The sequence below is a fragment of the Lichenostomus cassidix genome, chromosome 8, assembly GCF_008360975.1.
Source record: "Lichenostomus cassidix isolate B80296 chromosome 8, HeHo_3.0, whole genome shotgun sequence".
Classification (NCBI taxonomy): domain Eukaryota; kingdom Metazoa; phylum Chordata; class Aves; order Passeriformes; family Meliphagidae; genus Lichenostomus; species Lichenostomus cassidix.
The window spans coordinates 15,109,502-15,126,717 of NC_139489.1; the positions used below are offsets into that span (position 1 = coordinate 15,109,502).

The following is a 17,216-nucleotide window of genomic DNA, read 5'->3' on the forward strand; positions in this document are numbered from 1 at the left end:
TACCTTTCCTTAAAATAACTCCATGAGGTGATAGCTGGGGTCAGGTCCCAGAAGTTCTTGTATCCTTTTGCTACGCTCTGGGGTCCAGGCCACATGTTATATTTATTTAAAACTGTGAAAATAGTAATAAGCTTCAAGTATTTAATGGTGAGACAAATTGTTTTTAACAATTCTCTAAGAATGTATTTTGTTTTCTTTTTTCTTCTACCAGCTGCTGTTCTCTCACAGGTGAAAGTCATGATCACGCTAACAGAACTCAAATGCTTAGCAGATGCCCAGTCATCCTACCACATACTAAAACCATGGTGGGATGTCTTCTGGTATTACCTCACCATGATAATGCTGCTAGTTGCTGTGCTCGCTGGGGCTCTCCAGCTTACTCAAACCAGAGTATTGTGTTGTCTTCCTTGCAAGCTAGAATTTGACAATCATTGTGCTGTGCCTTGGGATTTAGTTAAAGCCAACCTTAACATGTCAGCTAGCTCGACAGCACCAATAATCATCCCGCTTAAAATCCAGAATTATCTCCATCGGCAGCAGTACTCCTACATTGATGCAGTATGTTATGAGCGACAGCTTCACTGGTTTGCCAAATTTTTTCCATACCTAGTGCTTTTGCATACCTTTATTTTTGCAGCTTGCAGTAATTTCTGGCTTTACTATCCTAGTACAAATTCCAGGCTTGAGCACTTTGTAGCTGTTCTGCAGAAGTGTTTTGACTCTCCGTGGACAACACGTGCCCTCTCAGAAACAGTCGCTGAGCAGTCTGCGAGGAAGTTGCCGATAGCCAAATCAAAAACAGTGATTTCTTCACCTCAGTGTTCAGGAGACATAGGGGCCAGCAGACAGTCACTGCCATATTCACAACCTGGCTTGGAAACAACTGGAAGAGAAAATTCAAGTGTTCTTGACAAAAAGGAAGGGGAACAAGCTAAAGCTATATTTGAAAAAGTGAAGAAATTCAGAGTACATGCTGAAGAAAAGGATGTCGTATACACAGTGTATATGAAACAGATTATAGTGAAAGTCTTTGTCGTTGTCATAATAGTAATTTATGTCCCCTACTATTTATCATTTATTACACTTGAAATTGATTGTGTAGTTAATGTCCAAGCCTTTACCGGCTACAAAAGGTACCAGTGTGTTTATTCGCTAGCAGAAATTTTTAAAGTTTTGGCTTCGTTTTATGTTGTTTTAGTGATCTTCTATGGATTAACTTGTACTTACAGTTTGTGGTGGATGTTAAGAAGTTCACTTAAGCAATACTCTTTTGAGAAGTTGAGAGAGAAAAGTAATTACACTGATATACCTGATGTAAAGAATGACTTTGCATTTATCCTTCACTTGGCAGATCAGTATGATCCTCTTTATTCCCAACGATTCTCAATATTCCTGTCTGATTTGAGTGAAAACGAACTCAAACAGATAAATCTTAACAATGAATGGTCAGTGGAAAAACTGAAAAATAAACTAGTAAGAAATTCCCAAGAGAAGACTGAGCTTCACCTTTTCATGTTAAATGGTCTTCCAGACAGTGTCTTTGAACTGACAGAAATAGAAGTCCTAAGCTTGGAACTTATTCCTGAAGCCAAACTTCCTTCAGCTGTGACCCAACTTGTCAATCTCAAAGAACTCAATGTTTATCACTCATCACTAACGATGGATTATCCAGCAGTGAACTTTCTAGAAGAAAATCTGAAAACCTTGCGTTTGAAATCTAGCGAGATGGGAAGAATTCCATTTTGGGTCTTTCATCTAAAAAACCTACAAGAATTGTGCTTATCAGGATATTTCATGCTAGATCATCACAACTCCATATACAATGATGGCTTTCAGGGGCTAAAAAATCTGAGATCAATTCACTTAAAAAACAACCTTTCCCGTATACCTCAAGTGATTACAGATCTTCTGCCTTCTTTACAACACTTGTCTGTAAACAATGAGGGAAATAAACTGATAGTGCTAAATAATCTGAAGAAGCTGGTAAACCTGAGAACCCTGGAATTAATCTGCTGTGATTTAGAGCGCATTCCCCATTCCATTTTTACCCTAAACAATTTGCATGAAATTGACTTAAAAGAAAATAATCTCAGAACAGTGGAAGAAATTATTAGTTTCCAACATCTTAAGAATCTTTCTTGCTTAAAATTGTGGCACAACAGTATTTCATATGTTCCAGTGCAGATTGGTGCATTATCAAACCTGGAACAGTTGTACCTAAATTATAATAATATTAAACATGTTCCATTGCAGCTATTTCTTTGTAGAAAATTACACTATTTGGATCTTAGCTATAATAAGCTAACCTCCATCCCCGAAGAAATTGGTTATCTGTCCAATCTGCAGTACTTGGCTTTGACAAAAAACCATGTAAGTAGAACTTTGAATTGCTACTAAAAAAAAAAAATAGGCTTAACCTACTATTTCTTCTGTAACAGCCTCTACTTTGAAGTGCTTTTGTGGTGTTCAAGATTAAAGTAAATCCAGAAAAAAGGGGTGGTGCTTGTTTAATTACTAAAGCTTTGGAATCAGCAAAGCTCACATTATACTGAATAAGTACTATCCTGGTCTGTAGCAGCTTAAGGGCTTTGACCCAGAGATAGTATAGGTTAGCATGGCTGGATAAACATGTCTTCCCTTTCCCTGCAGCTGTCTATCCCATGTAGTGTTTTAATGGAAGTGAACAGTGTTTAATTTTTACCTTAAAATGTCAAACTAAAAGCTAAAGTGAATTAACAGCTGCTTGATGAGCAGCTCAGGTGTATGATTGGGAAGAGGGAAATATTATGGTTGGTAACCTCATCAGCGGTACTAAACTGTCTGGCTTGTTAATGTGGGACTCAGGCTTGTGACTTCTTTTGAGGTTTATCATTGTTTTCATTGGGGAGACTGGTTTTGGATGTTACATGTCCGTAGAGTGTGCCAGGACTACTGTACTGCACAGGTTTCATGACACAGGCGCTACTAATCCTGAGTCTCTCCACAATCTGTGCTTGTTCTTCATTAAGTGATTCTTAGGAGACTGTAGGCTCTTCCTCTCCCCTGCTGCCTGCACACGTCTGCATGCACTTCTGCATGCACCTATGGATGTGCTCCCCCTTCCATGCTTGACTTGTGCCAGGAGCTAAGCAGCTTTGTAACAAAACTGGTATAATAAAACCATTGTCGTGCTCTCAAGCACTTGATCACATAATGATAAAGGAAAAGTCCCTCTTTTCCTTTCATAAACTAAGAGGTTTTTGTACCCTAAAATAAAAATGTGAAATGTCAAAATATGCAGCTGCACATAGGCTAACAACTTCTAATGCACTTTATTTTTGTTCTTCTCTTTCCTTTTTCTAGATTGAAATGCTGCCTGATGGATTATTTCAGTGCAAAAAGCTGCAATATCTTCTTCTGGGAAATAACAGTCTGATGAATTTGTCCCCTTTTGTGGGTCAGCTACTGAATCTTGTTCAGTTAGAGCTCATTGGAAACTATCTTGAATCACTTCCTGCTGAACTGGAAGAATGTCAGTTCTTAAAGCGAAATAATCTAATTGTGGAAGAAAGGTTGTTGAAAACACTTCCACCTCGTGTAAGAGAGCGCTTGCAGGCATGCTCAGATAAGTCCTAAGTTTAAAATGAAATTCTGCATCATTGCATTCTACAAGCCTTGCTTAATGTCTTTCTAAAAATATGTTTAAGTAGAGAGGAGTGAAGGAGAGAGAGCAACTTACACATCAGTCTTAAACTTAATTGCATTGAACTGAGTTGCTTGTATTGGGAAAGAAAAATTTATTTAGATTCAAAGAAAACATGCAGCCTTTTACAGGTAAACATGTTTGAAAATTTTGGAGCATGAGTTGTTGGCTAGGTTCTACTGATTGAAATAATTCACCTAAATGTTTATGGTAGAATTGAAATGGAGGAGGTGATAGCCTGGCTATAGTGAGAGTGTATATACTTTTTTGCTATGAGAATTTTTTGTGTTGGTAGTGATGATTTTGAACAGTTTAATCTCCTGCCATATGAGGTCTAGGAACTCTCTGGAATTAGTTTCTAAATATGAACTCTTCTCTAATTTAGGATGTATTAAATTAAGAGTTCAAACTATTTGAGCAGTTTAATTGCATGGGGTATACTGAAAGTAATTTTTCAACATAACTTAATTTTTAAAAGCTTTTGACAAATACTAAGCATTAATTCTATAATTGTGGAAGATGCCATTTGAATCTTGCTATTAAATACCTAGAACTGGTTTCAGCATTTTGTCTTAAAAATAGTAAACACAAAATTAATTGTTGCCTAGAAATTGGGATGAATCAGAAGAATCTGAAGTAATTGTTGTGCGCATGTCCTAGAGAACCAATCTTACATTACTGATCTTCAGAAATTATGGCAAGCAACACAATATAGTTGCAAAATTGTCTTCTGTATGTTGTGAGCATCCCAGGTGTTAGTGTAGTGTATGTTGCTGATTAATATTTTTGTAACTTCTCATTACTGACTGCCTCAGTGAAGCTTCTCCACACCCATTTCTTGGGGAGAGGATGAAGGAGGTTTAAGGTTTGTATTAGATAGGGACAGAAAGACACAAATAAAACAAACTAAATCATCACACAGCTTATAAGCACTTGGGAGGAAAAGACAGGAAGCATTATAAGCTTTGCCTCTTCTAGGGATGTAATAATTTCATAAATCATAGTGCTGGGATAAACTCTTATGCCATCCTTAATACTTGCAAAACTGGATGGAAATAAAATGTTTCCTGACTTCATTCTTCTGCTGTGCGCTGTTTTATTGTATGTGAAATCTTAATTCTCATGTTTATCATGTTCGCTAAAAACCTATGTTATGCCCCTGGGGAAAGAAGAGGTTAGCATGCTTTCCAAAAACATACTTTAAAACTTTAATATAATACAAGAAGTTTTCAAAAACCAATCTCAATTATGGGTTAAACAGATGAAGTCAACTGTACTCTTAATGACTTTGTGTTCAAGAAGTGTGCTGACAAACTGCTCTCCAGTTTGTAATAACAAATCATCACAGATAAAACTAGTTTTAGTACAAGACTACTTTTAGTTGTCTCATGCTCCCGTTCCACTGCCAGTTTTGTAGAGTGTAGGGTTTATTTTGAATGAAAATGCCCAAACAAGTCTGATCAACATGAAAGGAGGAGATGTCTTTGCAGGAGCAGTGCAAGAGGTGCATGTTTATCCACTGTACTGATGGCATTCCAAAGATCTTTGTAGTTAGAGCACTTTTCTTCTCAGGGAACCAAAATGTGGTAAAACTATTGCTTACTGTGTAGTTCTAGAAATGTTTTGTTTAAACTGGTTAGCTGTGTTTGTGTGCAGACCAGTGCTGCTGGAACAGTGTTTCATAGTGTCCATATATAACTCCTCCAAACTCTGTCAACTAATTTTGAGTTTTAAAACAGTCCCATAGGAATTGACGTGGTTCACCAACAGAGCTAGTCGTGGTACCTGTGATTAAACCAGAGTGCATTGATTTACACCCCTGTGGCAAGACTTGTGTTAATAATTGCAATAGGCCTGTCTGGACTTCATAACATTAAAGAACACTTTATGCCAGAATTTGACACAAGACTTGCAGTCTAATAATTTATATCAGATGAAATGAGCATTTTCTTTAAAGTTTTTTTCTAAATTGGAAAGCTTTGTTGAAAAAGTTAAATCAGCAAGTAACTGACTTAGCCAATAGCTTCAAATTTCTAGGAATGCATCAGTCCTTTTTCATAGTCAAACAAACTGATGAAGGAAAATAGTGATCTTATATGTGCATTTTACACTAATTCTGTTGAGAGGGAAGTAACAGAAATAACTTGGAGAGTGGTACTTCATTTCTAACATGGTAGCCTCAAAGGATTTGAGGAATCACTCAGAAATGCATAAGAATAGTAATATAGTTTTATAGGCTAAATGGGTTACATTTTTTGCAGACTTTAATTTGTTCACTCTGCATCCCCTCAGGAGGGTTGGATTATTTTCACTGCATGTTTGGGTGTTTAAAAAGCACCCAGACAAAAGCCAGAAAGTGTAAAGGCTATAATCCCTAGCCTTGCTTTGAAACCACAGTGTGCCTTTGCTATCCCTTTTGTACCATGAAACCTAATCCAAGTGCTTAGAATTGAGGGTGGAGACAAATACAACTGAATTCCTTGAATCCACTTCAGCCATTACCTTAATATTCATTATTTCTTCAAAATGAGGGCATTTTCAGGGAATTGATTTATGAATCCACTGTCAAACTTTGTACAATAAGTATTGTTGGCATCTAGTCTTTGTATAAATAATCATTTCCAATCAAAAAGGCTTTCCAACTTGTTTGTGTTGTATTGCATTGAAGAACTTTGTATTGTGACCTTCCGTATCATGAACATTTTGTTTAAAGATTAAATTTTTGTTTGCATTACAATTCTATGAACTGTTCTTTATTTTTCATGAAAGATGTTGCATTTAATGCAAAGCTTAGAAGTCTGCTTCCAGCTATCTGTATCTGTGTGGTAGCAGGTCTGTCTTCCACAGGCAAGTGTGACGATAATAAACACCAGTGGGAAATTAACATTATGCTCCATGTCAACTCAGTTTTTATATTCGGGACTAGGAGAGAAGTTCTTGTGTTGATTTATAACTAAACTTCCATCTTAATTGTTGCTACAGAACCTTGTCCAAGTCTCCCACTTTAATTTTCATGAGCTGGGTAAGTATCAAATGCATACTGGAATTGTACTGGGAGAAGCAGATTGGGAATGATTTTCTTCCCAGCTTGGCACATACAGCTGTGGTATGGCTAAACTGCCATAAATAATGCTGCTTGTGGTAAATCATGAATGTATTTCAAGTATTGCACATGGTGTTACCTCAAAGATCTCACTTCTCTTGAAATGCAAGATGATATATGATAGCTTTTTCTGGGGAACTGGGTTTGACTCCATGGTTTTAAGATAAGAAAAAACCCAGATGTGCAAGTACTGTTACATATTCAAGTGCTAGCTTTTTGTCTTTCAAAATAAGAACCTTCCTAGTAAGTTTTACAGAACTGTGGCCCTTTCTTCTTGGAGATGAAATGAAAAAATAAAAAATTACGCAGCTTACCTGTTTCAAGGAGATAGGTGTTAGTAAAATAAGGTAGATGATGATTTCTAAAACCTTTTCTTCGTGCTCCTACAAATTCATTTATTTTGTTTGCATGACAACTTACTGTCTTCTAATAGTTTAATTTTTTTAATGGGTAGATTTTCATAATTTTAACATAATTCCTTGGTTATGTTGCCTTTCCATCTTCAAGAATGTGATTTGAGGTTTATTCTGTAATAATTTCTAATAAGTAACTCTTTCTCTCTTCCCTTTCTACCCCAATAAATGTCAGGATTATTGAGAACAATGTAGGAGCAAATACATGGCTGCAAGTCCTGAAAGCAGAAGGCAGTGCACATCATCCTATAGATTGCTTCTAGGAAGGATTTTGGAGAACTTTGAGTATTTCTGGAGATCAGGAATAAGCAAGCTCTCATACTTTATTTGGCCTTGTTGGATGGGCAAGTCCCTCAAACGTGCAAGCTTGGTAGTGCTTTTCCTAGAGGGAATGTAGAGACTGCAGGGTAGCTGTCAGCTCCATCATGACAGCAAGTAATGTAGGCTGTGGCAAGGGAGGGGGAATAGTAGTCAGTTGATTGGAAGAAGCAAGTAGTGATACTATGGTCTTATATGCTTGCAGGATAAAGCAGTGTTTCAGCAATTCCTGTGTCTGGAGAAGTCTCCATCCTGGCATTGATCGAGTTTATCCCAGTCCTTTATTGCTAGGACACATAGGTGATGGAGGGGGCAGTAGCAACCCACTTTGGGGCTGGACTGGCATTTGAAAGGGTTTAGGCATTAAAACAGTCTAATGTATTTAGTAAAGGAGCCATTACATCTTGTCCTGTTGCTTCATGTTAATCCATTTCTGTGAATACCTATTCCCTCTTTGTTCAACTTCTAATAACCAGTAATCTGTTGTTATTTTGTACAAATGTACTCTCTGCTTCATAGGAGCCAGCTGAAAGGCTTTTGGGTAGTATGGATATGCAAGTCGTATGCATTTAACACTTGGAGAGGTGGAGCATAGAGGATGAAAATGGGTCTACCTGCAGAGATTAGGGGGAGGAATAATTGCTCAAAGTAACAGGAGAGATCTGAGAGATCATTATTACTGCTTAGCCCAGCAAGACTCTTGGGAAGTATAACTTGCTTGTAGGCAGTTCTGGCAGTGTGGTGCTTAACACAGGGAGATATCAGTCTGTAGTGCTTGTGGGCCTGCTGTGAAACAGGTACGTTTTTTACTTGCTGTTGCTTTTTTCCTCTTATAAAAATGCTATTTCTAAATTTACTGCTACTGTTTATAAATGTTACTTATAGTACACTGAATAAAAGTTATTTATTTTCTTTTCATCTCCGTCATACTTGCATATCTATGCATTGCAGAACCAATACTCTTGTCAAAAGATGTTGCAAAGCAAGTATTTGGAAAGTGTGGAGGGATGAAAACTGTAACAGGAGGTATGTAGAAAAGCCAGTCACTGCAATCTTCCTGACAATGCAACCTGAAAATCTCCAAGTCAGGGTTCAGGCTTACTATATGGATGGCAAGGGGAAAAAAGAATGTGCCTTTCTACTCTTCATTGCAAGCATAGCTAACCTGCAAGTAAATAGTGAATAGTGGTTTGAAATCAGCCTTTCTCAGTAGCAAAAATGCATAAGATTGTGCATTAAACAGTTGGGTGGGATTTTTTTTGTAGTGATGTTGTTCATTATAGCTGAAGATATACATCATCATAGGGGATGTCTCCATCCTCTGACCCCTGTGCTTTGGCCCTCAGGTCTAGCCATTGTTTCGACTTTTGCTGGACCTTATGCCAAGCTGATTCAATGGCAAAACACTTTATAGTAGTATTTTTCTGCTGGTTCAACAAGCTGAATTAATCTGGTACAGTCTGGCAAGTACCAAAGTCAGTAGAACAGGACAAGATCAGTACCTCCCCTTATGATAACTGCTTAGGGTGCAACTTCATATTTGCTTGCAAAGTAATTATCCTTGGCTGCCTCTTCGGTTTTGTTTGGGGTGGTTTTTTTTATTATAGTACATTGGTACAACCAAATGACTGTGACTTCTTTACATGGATTATAATAGCTGCATAGCTACATATATGCACATACATAGATATTAATCCAGATCTGGTATTAAACAGGCTTAGGACACAGTAATATAGTAAATATGTTTATCTAAAATAAAATATTAGTAAGTGGGAAGTGTAAAGATCTAAAAAAACTCTTCAAGAGTTAATAAATAGCATGTCTTGAACTGTTATCAGATCACAGATAATGCTCAGCTGCTGTGGCTGTAATGGTTGCCTGAAAACTTAGAAATAGAAGGGAAAATAATCTCAATTTCATGATGTCTATCCCATGATTACTGGTGAATATATGGGCTCAGTAATCCCTAACACTATCAGTTTTCCTCGGGTTGCTTATGTTTTATCTACGTTAGTGCTCTATTATGAAGCCCAGATAGCAGTTTCTGTGCTCTGGAGAAGGTTTTCTGCTACTTAGGGATGATTCTGGTTCTCCAGCAGCCATTGCTGAATCATTGTATTTCAGGGTGTGTTAAGGCGACCCAAAGCTGGCATTGCTTTCTATGAGGTAGACAAAGTGGCTGTGTCAAAGTAACAGAGCCACTCCTGGGGTGGGGATGGAAGACTGAAGAGGGGAGAAAAGCTAGAAGCAGGAGCTAGTCCAGCTGTTGTAGAGCAAGTCATTTTCCTCCTGAATCAGTTCCTTCATCTGGCTGATGAGAGCTACTGCTAGTTTTTCCTTCAAAGCAGTCTGTCTCATTAAAGAAAACTGCTGAAGTAACTTGAGGGCTGTGCAGGGCACTGATTCTGTAAGGTGCTGAGTTTTTGAGTAACTGCGTAGTGAATGTGCTTGACTAAGCTCAAAGCCAGTGGAAGTTCAGGGTATTCATACCATTCCAAATAACCCTTTCTATTCTTAAAGATGTCTTGATAAAACAATCTTGTAAAACAATGATTTGTTTTCTTTCAGTTCTGTGAATATAAATTATAACATATGCATGAAAAGGAAATAGATAAGTTTTCTGGTATAAAATATGGCTAGAAACAAGCAACAATGTCAAAGGCAAGTACATATGACTCTGACTTGATTTAAATCTGTTTTTATGCCAAGTCTGTGTGGTTTTGCTGGCTTGAGAAATAAATCCACTAAACAGTATGAACTGATAACATATTCTTTCCTGCATTGCTTCAGAAAAAAACTGATAAACTAAGGTACAAAGTTTTAAATTTACTCAGTCTTGCTTTCAGCTATAGCTGCCTGTTTTTCTGGATTTAAGAATGCTAGCACCTTATAAAGATGGATTGATTTTCATTGCCATAGATTTACACAGATCCACCAAGATATAAACAGAGCCTCATATTCCATAGCAAAGGAGACTGAAATTGTATGTAATGTTTCAGGTTGCAGGAGGCTCCCATACATAGTTACATTATTTATTATGTTAAAATGGAGGCTTTTAATAAGTTAAGCTCACAAATAAAGATTAATAGTCAATAGAGTAGTGTTTCTGATACCTTGATGAAAAGTGCTGCATGTTTTATGCTGCCCTGCACTTAGTTCTTAATATATCAAAGATGTTTGTACTGGAAATGCACAACTGTCAGAGAGACGCTGAAGCAGTAAGCAGATGGGGAAGTGGGATATGCACATGAGCTGAATGTTCTTGAGTCAGCAGTGAAGTAGCAAATAGTGCATGAAAACTTGTCTTTTAAGACTTCAGGCCTCATCAGTTCAGATCTCTGTCATTTGCTTCCTTGGAGTATTGCTCCAGGACGCTGCAGACTCAAACCAGAAGTGGAGCAGAGTACAAGTCGAGGTTTAGGAATTTTTTTTCCCTGAAAAAAAAAGCTGCTGTTTTGTTCTCTTTTGGGCTGGTTTGGTTTTTGGGGTTTTTTTGGGTTTTTTTAAGGAAAATAACAAAGCTGTGCTGCAAAAATCTGCTATAGTTAATAAGGCTTTGAGCTCCATTAAGTTGCAAAATCCTCTTGCATTTTTCAGAAGTTTGTCTTTAACTGTGTGCCTGCTAATTTCAACTGCTTTTTTCATTAATAGCCCACTCCTAAGTAAGTTTTAATCATAGTAATAATTCCACAGGGCAAAGGATCCCCATAAAGCTTCTAGATGACAGAATTATCTCCTGTGTGTCTAGGTAAACATTCCTTCAGTTTCTGTATTGAGGTCAGGGAGATGCTAAATCACTGTGGTTGCTGCCTTCCCCTTAGGGTCCAACTGATGACAAAATTACAGCCTGGTATGTAGGAAAATTCAGGCTTGTGCTGGCATGAGAGAAAGAGCTGGGAAGGACACAGTAGGGCTGATTATTTCAGTGGCTGTGCCACTTTTGATCATCTGTAAATAGATGTGTGACCTACATAGAGGCCATATCCAACTATAAAACATGGAGTAAGAAACAGATTGGGATGCAAACTCAGTAATTCTATAGGCTGTCCCTGCTGTATGTTGAAAGAATTGAGCTGGCAAAGAGTACTGGAAAAATACTGTTTGGAAGGGTAAGCTTTGGTTGTAGGTCTGAGTCTCTCCTCTTACCAGCATTTCTCCTTGCATCCTTAGCATTTGTTTAGCTAACAGCTGTATTTTTGCCATCTTTATAAAGTCAGTGGCTCCTTTGGCAGTTAAGTTCATAGGTGAGTGGGGAGGGAGTAGTATTTACCTGAACTTTTTCTCAGTCAAAGTAATATGCGAAAAAATCAGGGAGCTTTTTTAGTGTAAGCTCAATATACTGATGCTAAATCAGATTGCCGGTAAAGCATGGAAAATTCATCCTGTGCAACTGAAGACCTGACATATTTGTCAAATCATGTCTTTGCCTTTCCCTCCCAAAATGATAATGTCCTGAGATCATCTCCAGAGAATATGTGCTGAGGAACGCTAACAAAAGGACTGCAGTCCTTTACGGACAGTTACGCAAATGTAAAAGGTATGTGTGTATGATAATTAAAGATTCAAAAATTAAGCTATGGGCTAAGTGTTCAGAAATGGTCAGCTATTGCCCAGGAAGCTAAAGTGAGCATTTGTAAAGCTCTGCAGTTTGTTTTGTAATTTGGTTTTTTTGTTTGTTTGTTTTGTTTTGTTTGGGTTGGTTTTTTTAATTATTTTTTTCATTTGATTTTGTGTGTTTGGTTTTGGTGGTTTTTGTTTGGTTGGTTGGTTTTGGGTTTTTTTAAGATCTCCTATTGATATCAATTTATATCAGTTTTTAACTGCTCCAAGAACTTGCATAAGGTATTTCTACTGCATTCTCATACTTTCCACCACCTCCGGCAATTGTTCCGTCCATCTCCCCCTGACGGCGCTATTGCCTGACTGCCTGGAGCTGTTACTGGGCTCCAGGTCATCTGTCAGACTGACATCCGCTTTGCAAAGACCGTTTGAAAAAAGTATTTAAATGAATTAAATACTAATTACAAGTTAAGCTCCTTGAGGTTTCACTTTAAACACACCCTTGAGTTTCAGTCTCTGCAGTATGGAGCAATACACAAGAAACCAGGAATGGAAAGCTTATGGGGGGCAGCAGTACCAGTTTATCCTCACTGTGTGCAAAGCAAATGCACTACCCAAACAGCAAAACACTAAGAAATTCCTTATTTTAATGTATGGATTAGAATGCAAAAGATGCACTTTCAGTTTACTTTTTGCTGTCAGTGTGTCTGCCCAGTTTTGACGCTTATCAGTCCAAGCTGAGAAATAAGATGGGTTATTAAGATGGATGTTACTATTACAATACCTGTATTAAATGGAAAATGTATCAGGAAATGAGAGCCCTTTTCCATTGAGAAACAGTTTAGTTCTGGAGGGAATAGAAATTCTGTTCATCTCCCACTTCCAATCCATGTCAGAAGAGTTACCTGGAAGCATGCTCTGCTCACCAAATTTCCCTTTTGCTTGCATCTCTGTCTGCATGGGGCACTACAGTCACTTAGGCTGTGTCACTAGGTTGAAATGTACTCGTTCCCAATCTTCAAGCAATTTTTGTTATTTAACCTTTTCTTGAATGTTATTTTCTTCAGGTATCTTGAGTGGCTCTGCTGGGAAGTGTTTTTTCTTCATTTCTTTTGAATAAGTGGAAAAATAAAACACTTATTTTGAATCTGTGGATAAATTCTGAGTAACTTCCTAGGGCAACATGTGTTGTCTTCTGGTTTTATTCTATGAATGTGCAATATGACATACTCTACATGATGTTCAAATGTAATTGAAGAAATGTTTTCATTATGTAGAATAAGATTTAAAATTCAAATATGTAACTTGCTGATGGTAAGTATTTAAATATCTAACAATATTTTCCATTACTAATAATCTGGCAAAATATTGTGTCTATTGAGTTGTGTCAGCAAAGAAATAGATTGTGGGCTGGTTGGGTTCTTTCTCTGCTGTTTTGCTTATTTGCAATGAATCACAGTTATATCCTTTTGCTTCATTTATGTGTTTTGAGAAATCTATTTAGTATATTGCTTTCAACTCAGGTCCTTTTGTAACTGATTCCTCACCCTCTGATTTTCTCCTGGATTATACCGTGATATCTGTCTCCATGGGCTGCTTTGTTCAGTCCTTTCACTCTGGGTGCATTTTCTCTCTTGAGTTTGCAGCCACTGTGCAGTTGTCCTCTAGTTAAATCTTTCTGCATCCATAATTGAGCATATATAGCAGCTTTTTGGGGTCTTTGTTTCAGCTGGGTGTTTCTGTTCCATGAAAGGGATGTGTAACTGCTCACTTCTGTGAGAAAGGCAACTGTTCTCATGTGCCAGCTTCAGTGAAATTGTTGGCTGGCTGTTCCCAGAAACGTTTCACTGTGGTCATGCCACCAGGTATCCCCAGACTAGTCACTAGAGGTCAACATCACCTTCTCCAGCTGGAGCACCAACTACCACATCATTATAGGATGGTCACTTGCTTGTAGCAGAACATACTCCAAATGCTTTGAATGTTCATGATGGCATGTTCCTGATCCTGCCACTGTCTAAGGTTAGGACAAAAGATGAAAGACAAGAGACAGTAGTTTCTCACTCTGCGCTTTTTACGGGTACCAGGAGGGAGAAAATAATAAATCTGAAGGCCTTTGCCTTTCTGTGCCTGAGGCAGCTTTTGGTGAGTGCCTTGGGGAACAGTGGCAAAGCCGAAGGATAGAACAATAAAACTTGTCTGAAGCCATTGCTGTGTCAGAGTTGTCGGTCTCCCAGCTAATGTGTGTAGCCAGGGGCTGCTGTCAGTACAACATGTGCTTCATCAGCCTCAGGACTCTTGGGGATCCCCAGGATTTTCAAAACACACAGGTATTATCTTTCCATTTCTACTTGAAGATGATTTTTGCTGTTTCCAGCTTGGAGAAGCATCCAGTTAGTCTGAAGTCTGACAAACTGTTTCATAACAGGGTGGAAGTCGAGAAAACTCAAACCAGGGAGGAAAAGTCTAATACTGCATCATTTCATAAGCAGCTGAAGGAATGAAGCCTGGTCTACAGATCAGTGTCCCTAAAGATTTCCTCATACTTGAGTTATTTAAAAGTGACCTCCCTTTTACAGATTTTCTGGTGTTTTAACTTAATCTTTGAGGCTTTTTCTTGGCTGGAACACTTGGAAACACTATCTTCCTCTCCTAGGTAGCCAGTTACCTCTTTTCATTCAACTTGAAGGAACTGTTTATCTGAGGCTTCTTTTGTTATATTTAAAGTCAACCAGCACATTCAGTATTTACTAGAGGAATGACAGAGGTTGCATCATTAATGTTTATGCTTTACCTAATTACCTCTGGGAAGATGATGTAAATAGTCTTCCTCCTAAGAATTCTGCAGAAACCATATTTGTTACTACAAATGCGGTAACCTCTGGGTCAATCCATCCACTCCACATTTAATGAACTTTGAAAGAGGTGAAGAAAGCAATACTTTTAATGAGAGTATGGACCAGAGTTTCAAGTGTGCATCTATATATTCCAAATCTCCTTTCACCTTTTAATTTTATCTGCAATGTCTGAGGAACAGTGAAGATGGGAGAGAGGAAAGGAAGACAGACCTATCCAAAGGCACAAAACAAGATTGTCTGGGTGATCCTGGCTGTAATTACCAAGGCTTTAACTAATCAGGGTTTTCATTGTTGCAGTTGCTTCTGCTGGAAAGCTGCTCATCATTTCCTGTCTTTCTGGTTTTTCATAATGACATTATGTTTTTCTAAAATTCACAGGATTTCAGCCAGTAGCATAAATTTATTTGTTAGACTGGAAGAAAAACAAACTGAAACACTTATTTACAACTGTTTTGATTCTGTAGGATTTCTCTTAATTGTTGTTAAGAGATGTGTCAGGACAGGGAATGCAGACTGCTCTCCATTCTGGCTGGGCTGCCTGCATTGCTGTCTTCCTTTTCAGCTAATGCAGCTTGACTGTTTCTGGGCTATAAGCAAAGCCTGTGGGCTGTGCCAGGCAGCTCTCCCAGCTCCTCTGGCCTAGCTAAAGTATCTCTGCACAGTGGTGCTGTGTTTATGTGGGGCAGTCATACTGCAATGCACAGATTAAAGGCCACACTAGTGAGATGCTGTGGGGGTAATGGCAAAATATAGGCGCAGGGCAAAAAATTTCTGTTCCTGTCCTCTGTTCAAAGCTGTTGTATCACGTTTGGTAGGCTGGCACTGCTGCGTGTTTTCCCAGTGTAAGCCTGGAGGAGGTCTATCTGGCATACAGTGCTGTTGTCAGGGCTGAGCTGAAATTCCATGAATAGCATGAGCTGGCACAAGCTGATGGTACTGCTGAGGGAGGTGGCTCTGCTGCCCTCTCCTCCCTCTTCCCCTCCCTGCGTATGTGCCGATATTTCTGCAGCTGAACAGAAATGTCTGCATGGGTAAGCTAAAGCAGCGCTGGGCACAGGCCCAGACAGTAGCATGCTCTCCATTCATCCTGCACATTGTGATGCATCCATGGCACAGCTCCGGGCTGGTCAGCGCCCTTCCCTGCCACACCCTGCGGCACAGAGGCCAATGATTGCATCCAGCTGGCAGTTTGGGTGGAGCTCCGTTGGTGGCAATAAGGGAGTTAAGCTGGATGGATACAGGCTGTTCTTTGCAATAAGTGGATGAGAAGAGTAACTACAGTATCATATTCTTGTTCTTTAAACTTTGATAGACTGCCTGTGGCTAGTTGCTTTTCCTTGGATGCACATAAGTGGGGTTTTTTTATTCCTGCATCTCTCTCTTTGCAGGACCAAAAAGTAAATAAGTAAGAGAAATATGAGAGCATTTGAAAACCTGTTTCATGAAGGACTACACGTTGGTTTTGTGTTCCATCCAAGCATCTTTGTACATTCAAGTACCACCTGAAACAGGAAAAAAACACTGAACAGTAACTCCAACGTCACTTGAGTTTGATACCTGATGTCTTAGTAGAAGCTGCAGAGTTTGCTCACTAATAACCAGTATCAAGACCTACGATCTGCTTGATAAAACTGAGAAGCAAACACTTCCAGAGTTGAAACCATACCAGATTTTGTACTTGTAAGAGTCCACTTATTTTTTAGTAAGACATCTTCCAGCATGTTGGAGCAGAGGCTCTCTGAAGGAAAAGAGCAAAAGGCTCTCCTGGAAGGATTGCTTTCATTACATACAGAGGCTCAATTTTTGCACATGCTATGTGGTACTTTCCTTTAAAAGTGCTCTGCTTAACCTCTGCTTCAAAGTAAGTCCTAGTTAGCAGAACTGATTCCTTAATGAAAATGAATGGTCAGATTTCCTGTTGCTTGTATGCCCCAAATACACTGTTCTCCTTTCTCCTCAAAACTTCAGACTTCACCTCTTTCTATATAATTATGGTCTTTTATCTAGTCATTCTTTTATTACTGCTGGAAGGAAGCATGGACAGAGAGCTCTTAACCTCTTCATTAGCACTCCAAGCTAAAAGTGGATTTGGTTTTGTAAGATAAAATCATGGATAAGTTAAATTTTATGGTGAGATAATTTTGTACTGCTTTGTTTCAGAGTCTGCTCTTGACATGTAGGCTTCCTGTTAGCCAAACAAAGGTCTTAGAGCATGTCTATTTTCTTCATCCTTCTTTTCATGAACTAAAATAGCCTAGTGGTGCACAGACTGTCAGCATTAC

General features: G+C 38.5%; 1 protein-coding gene across 3 annotated transcripts in view; it reads left to right on the plus strand.

The window, feature by feature from the left end:
- LRRC8B (leucine rich repeat containing 8 VRAC subunit B) overlaps positions 1-4,758 on the plus strand; it is a 38,128-nt gene extending 33,370 nt beyond the window's left edge. For all 3 annotated transcript variants that reach the window (XM_085068009.1, XM_085068008.1, XM_085068010.1), the window contains exons 4-5: positions 212-2,370; positions 3,343-4,758. In XM_085068009.1, the coding sequence (XP_084924135.1) occupies positions 238-2,370; positions 3,343-3,615 (2,406 nt within the window). In that variant the 5' untranslated portion in view covers positions 212-237 and the 3' untranslated portion in view covers positions 3,616-4,758. The remainder of the gene's footprint in view (positions 1-211; positions 2,371-3,342) is intronic.
- The last annotated feature ends 12,458 nt before the right edge of the window (positions 4,759-17,216 follow it).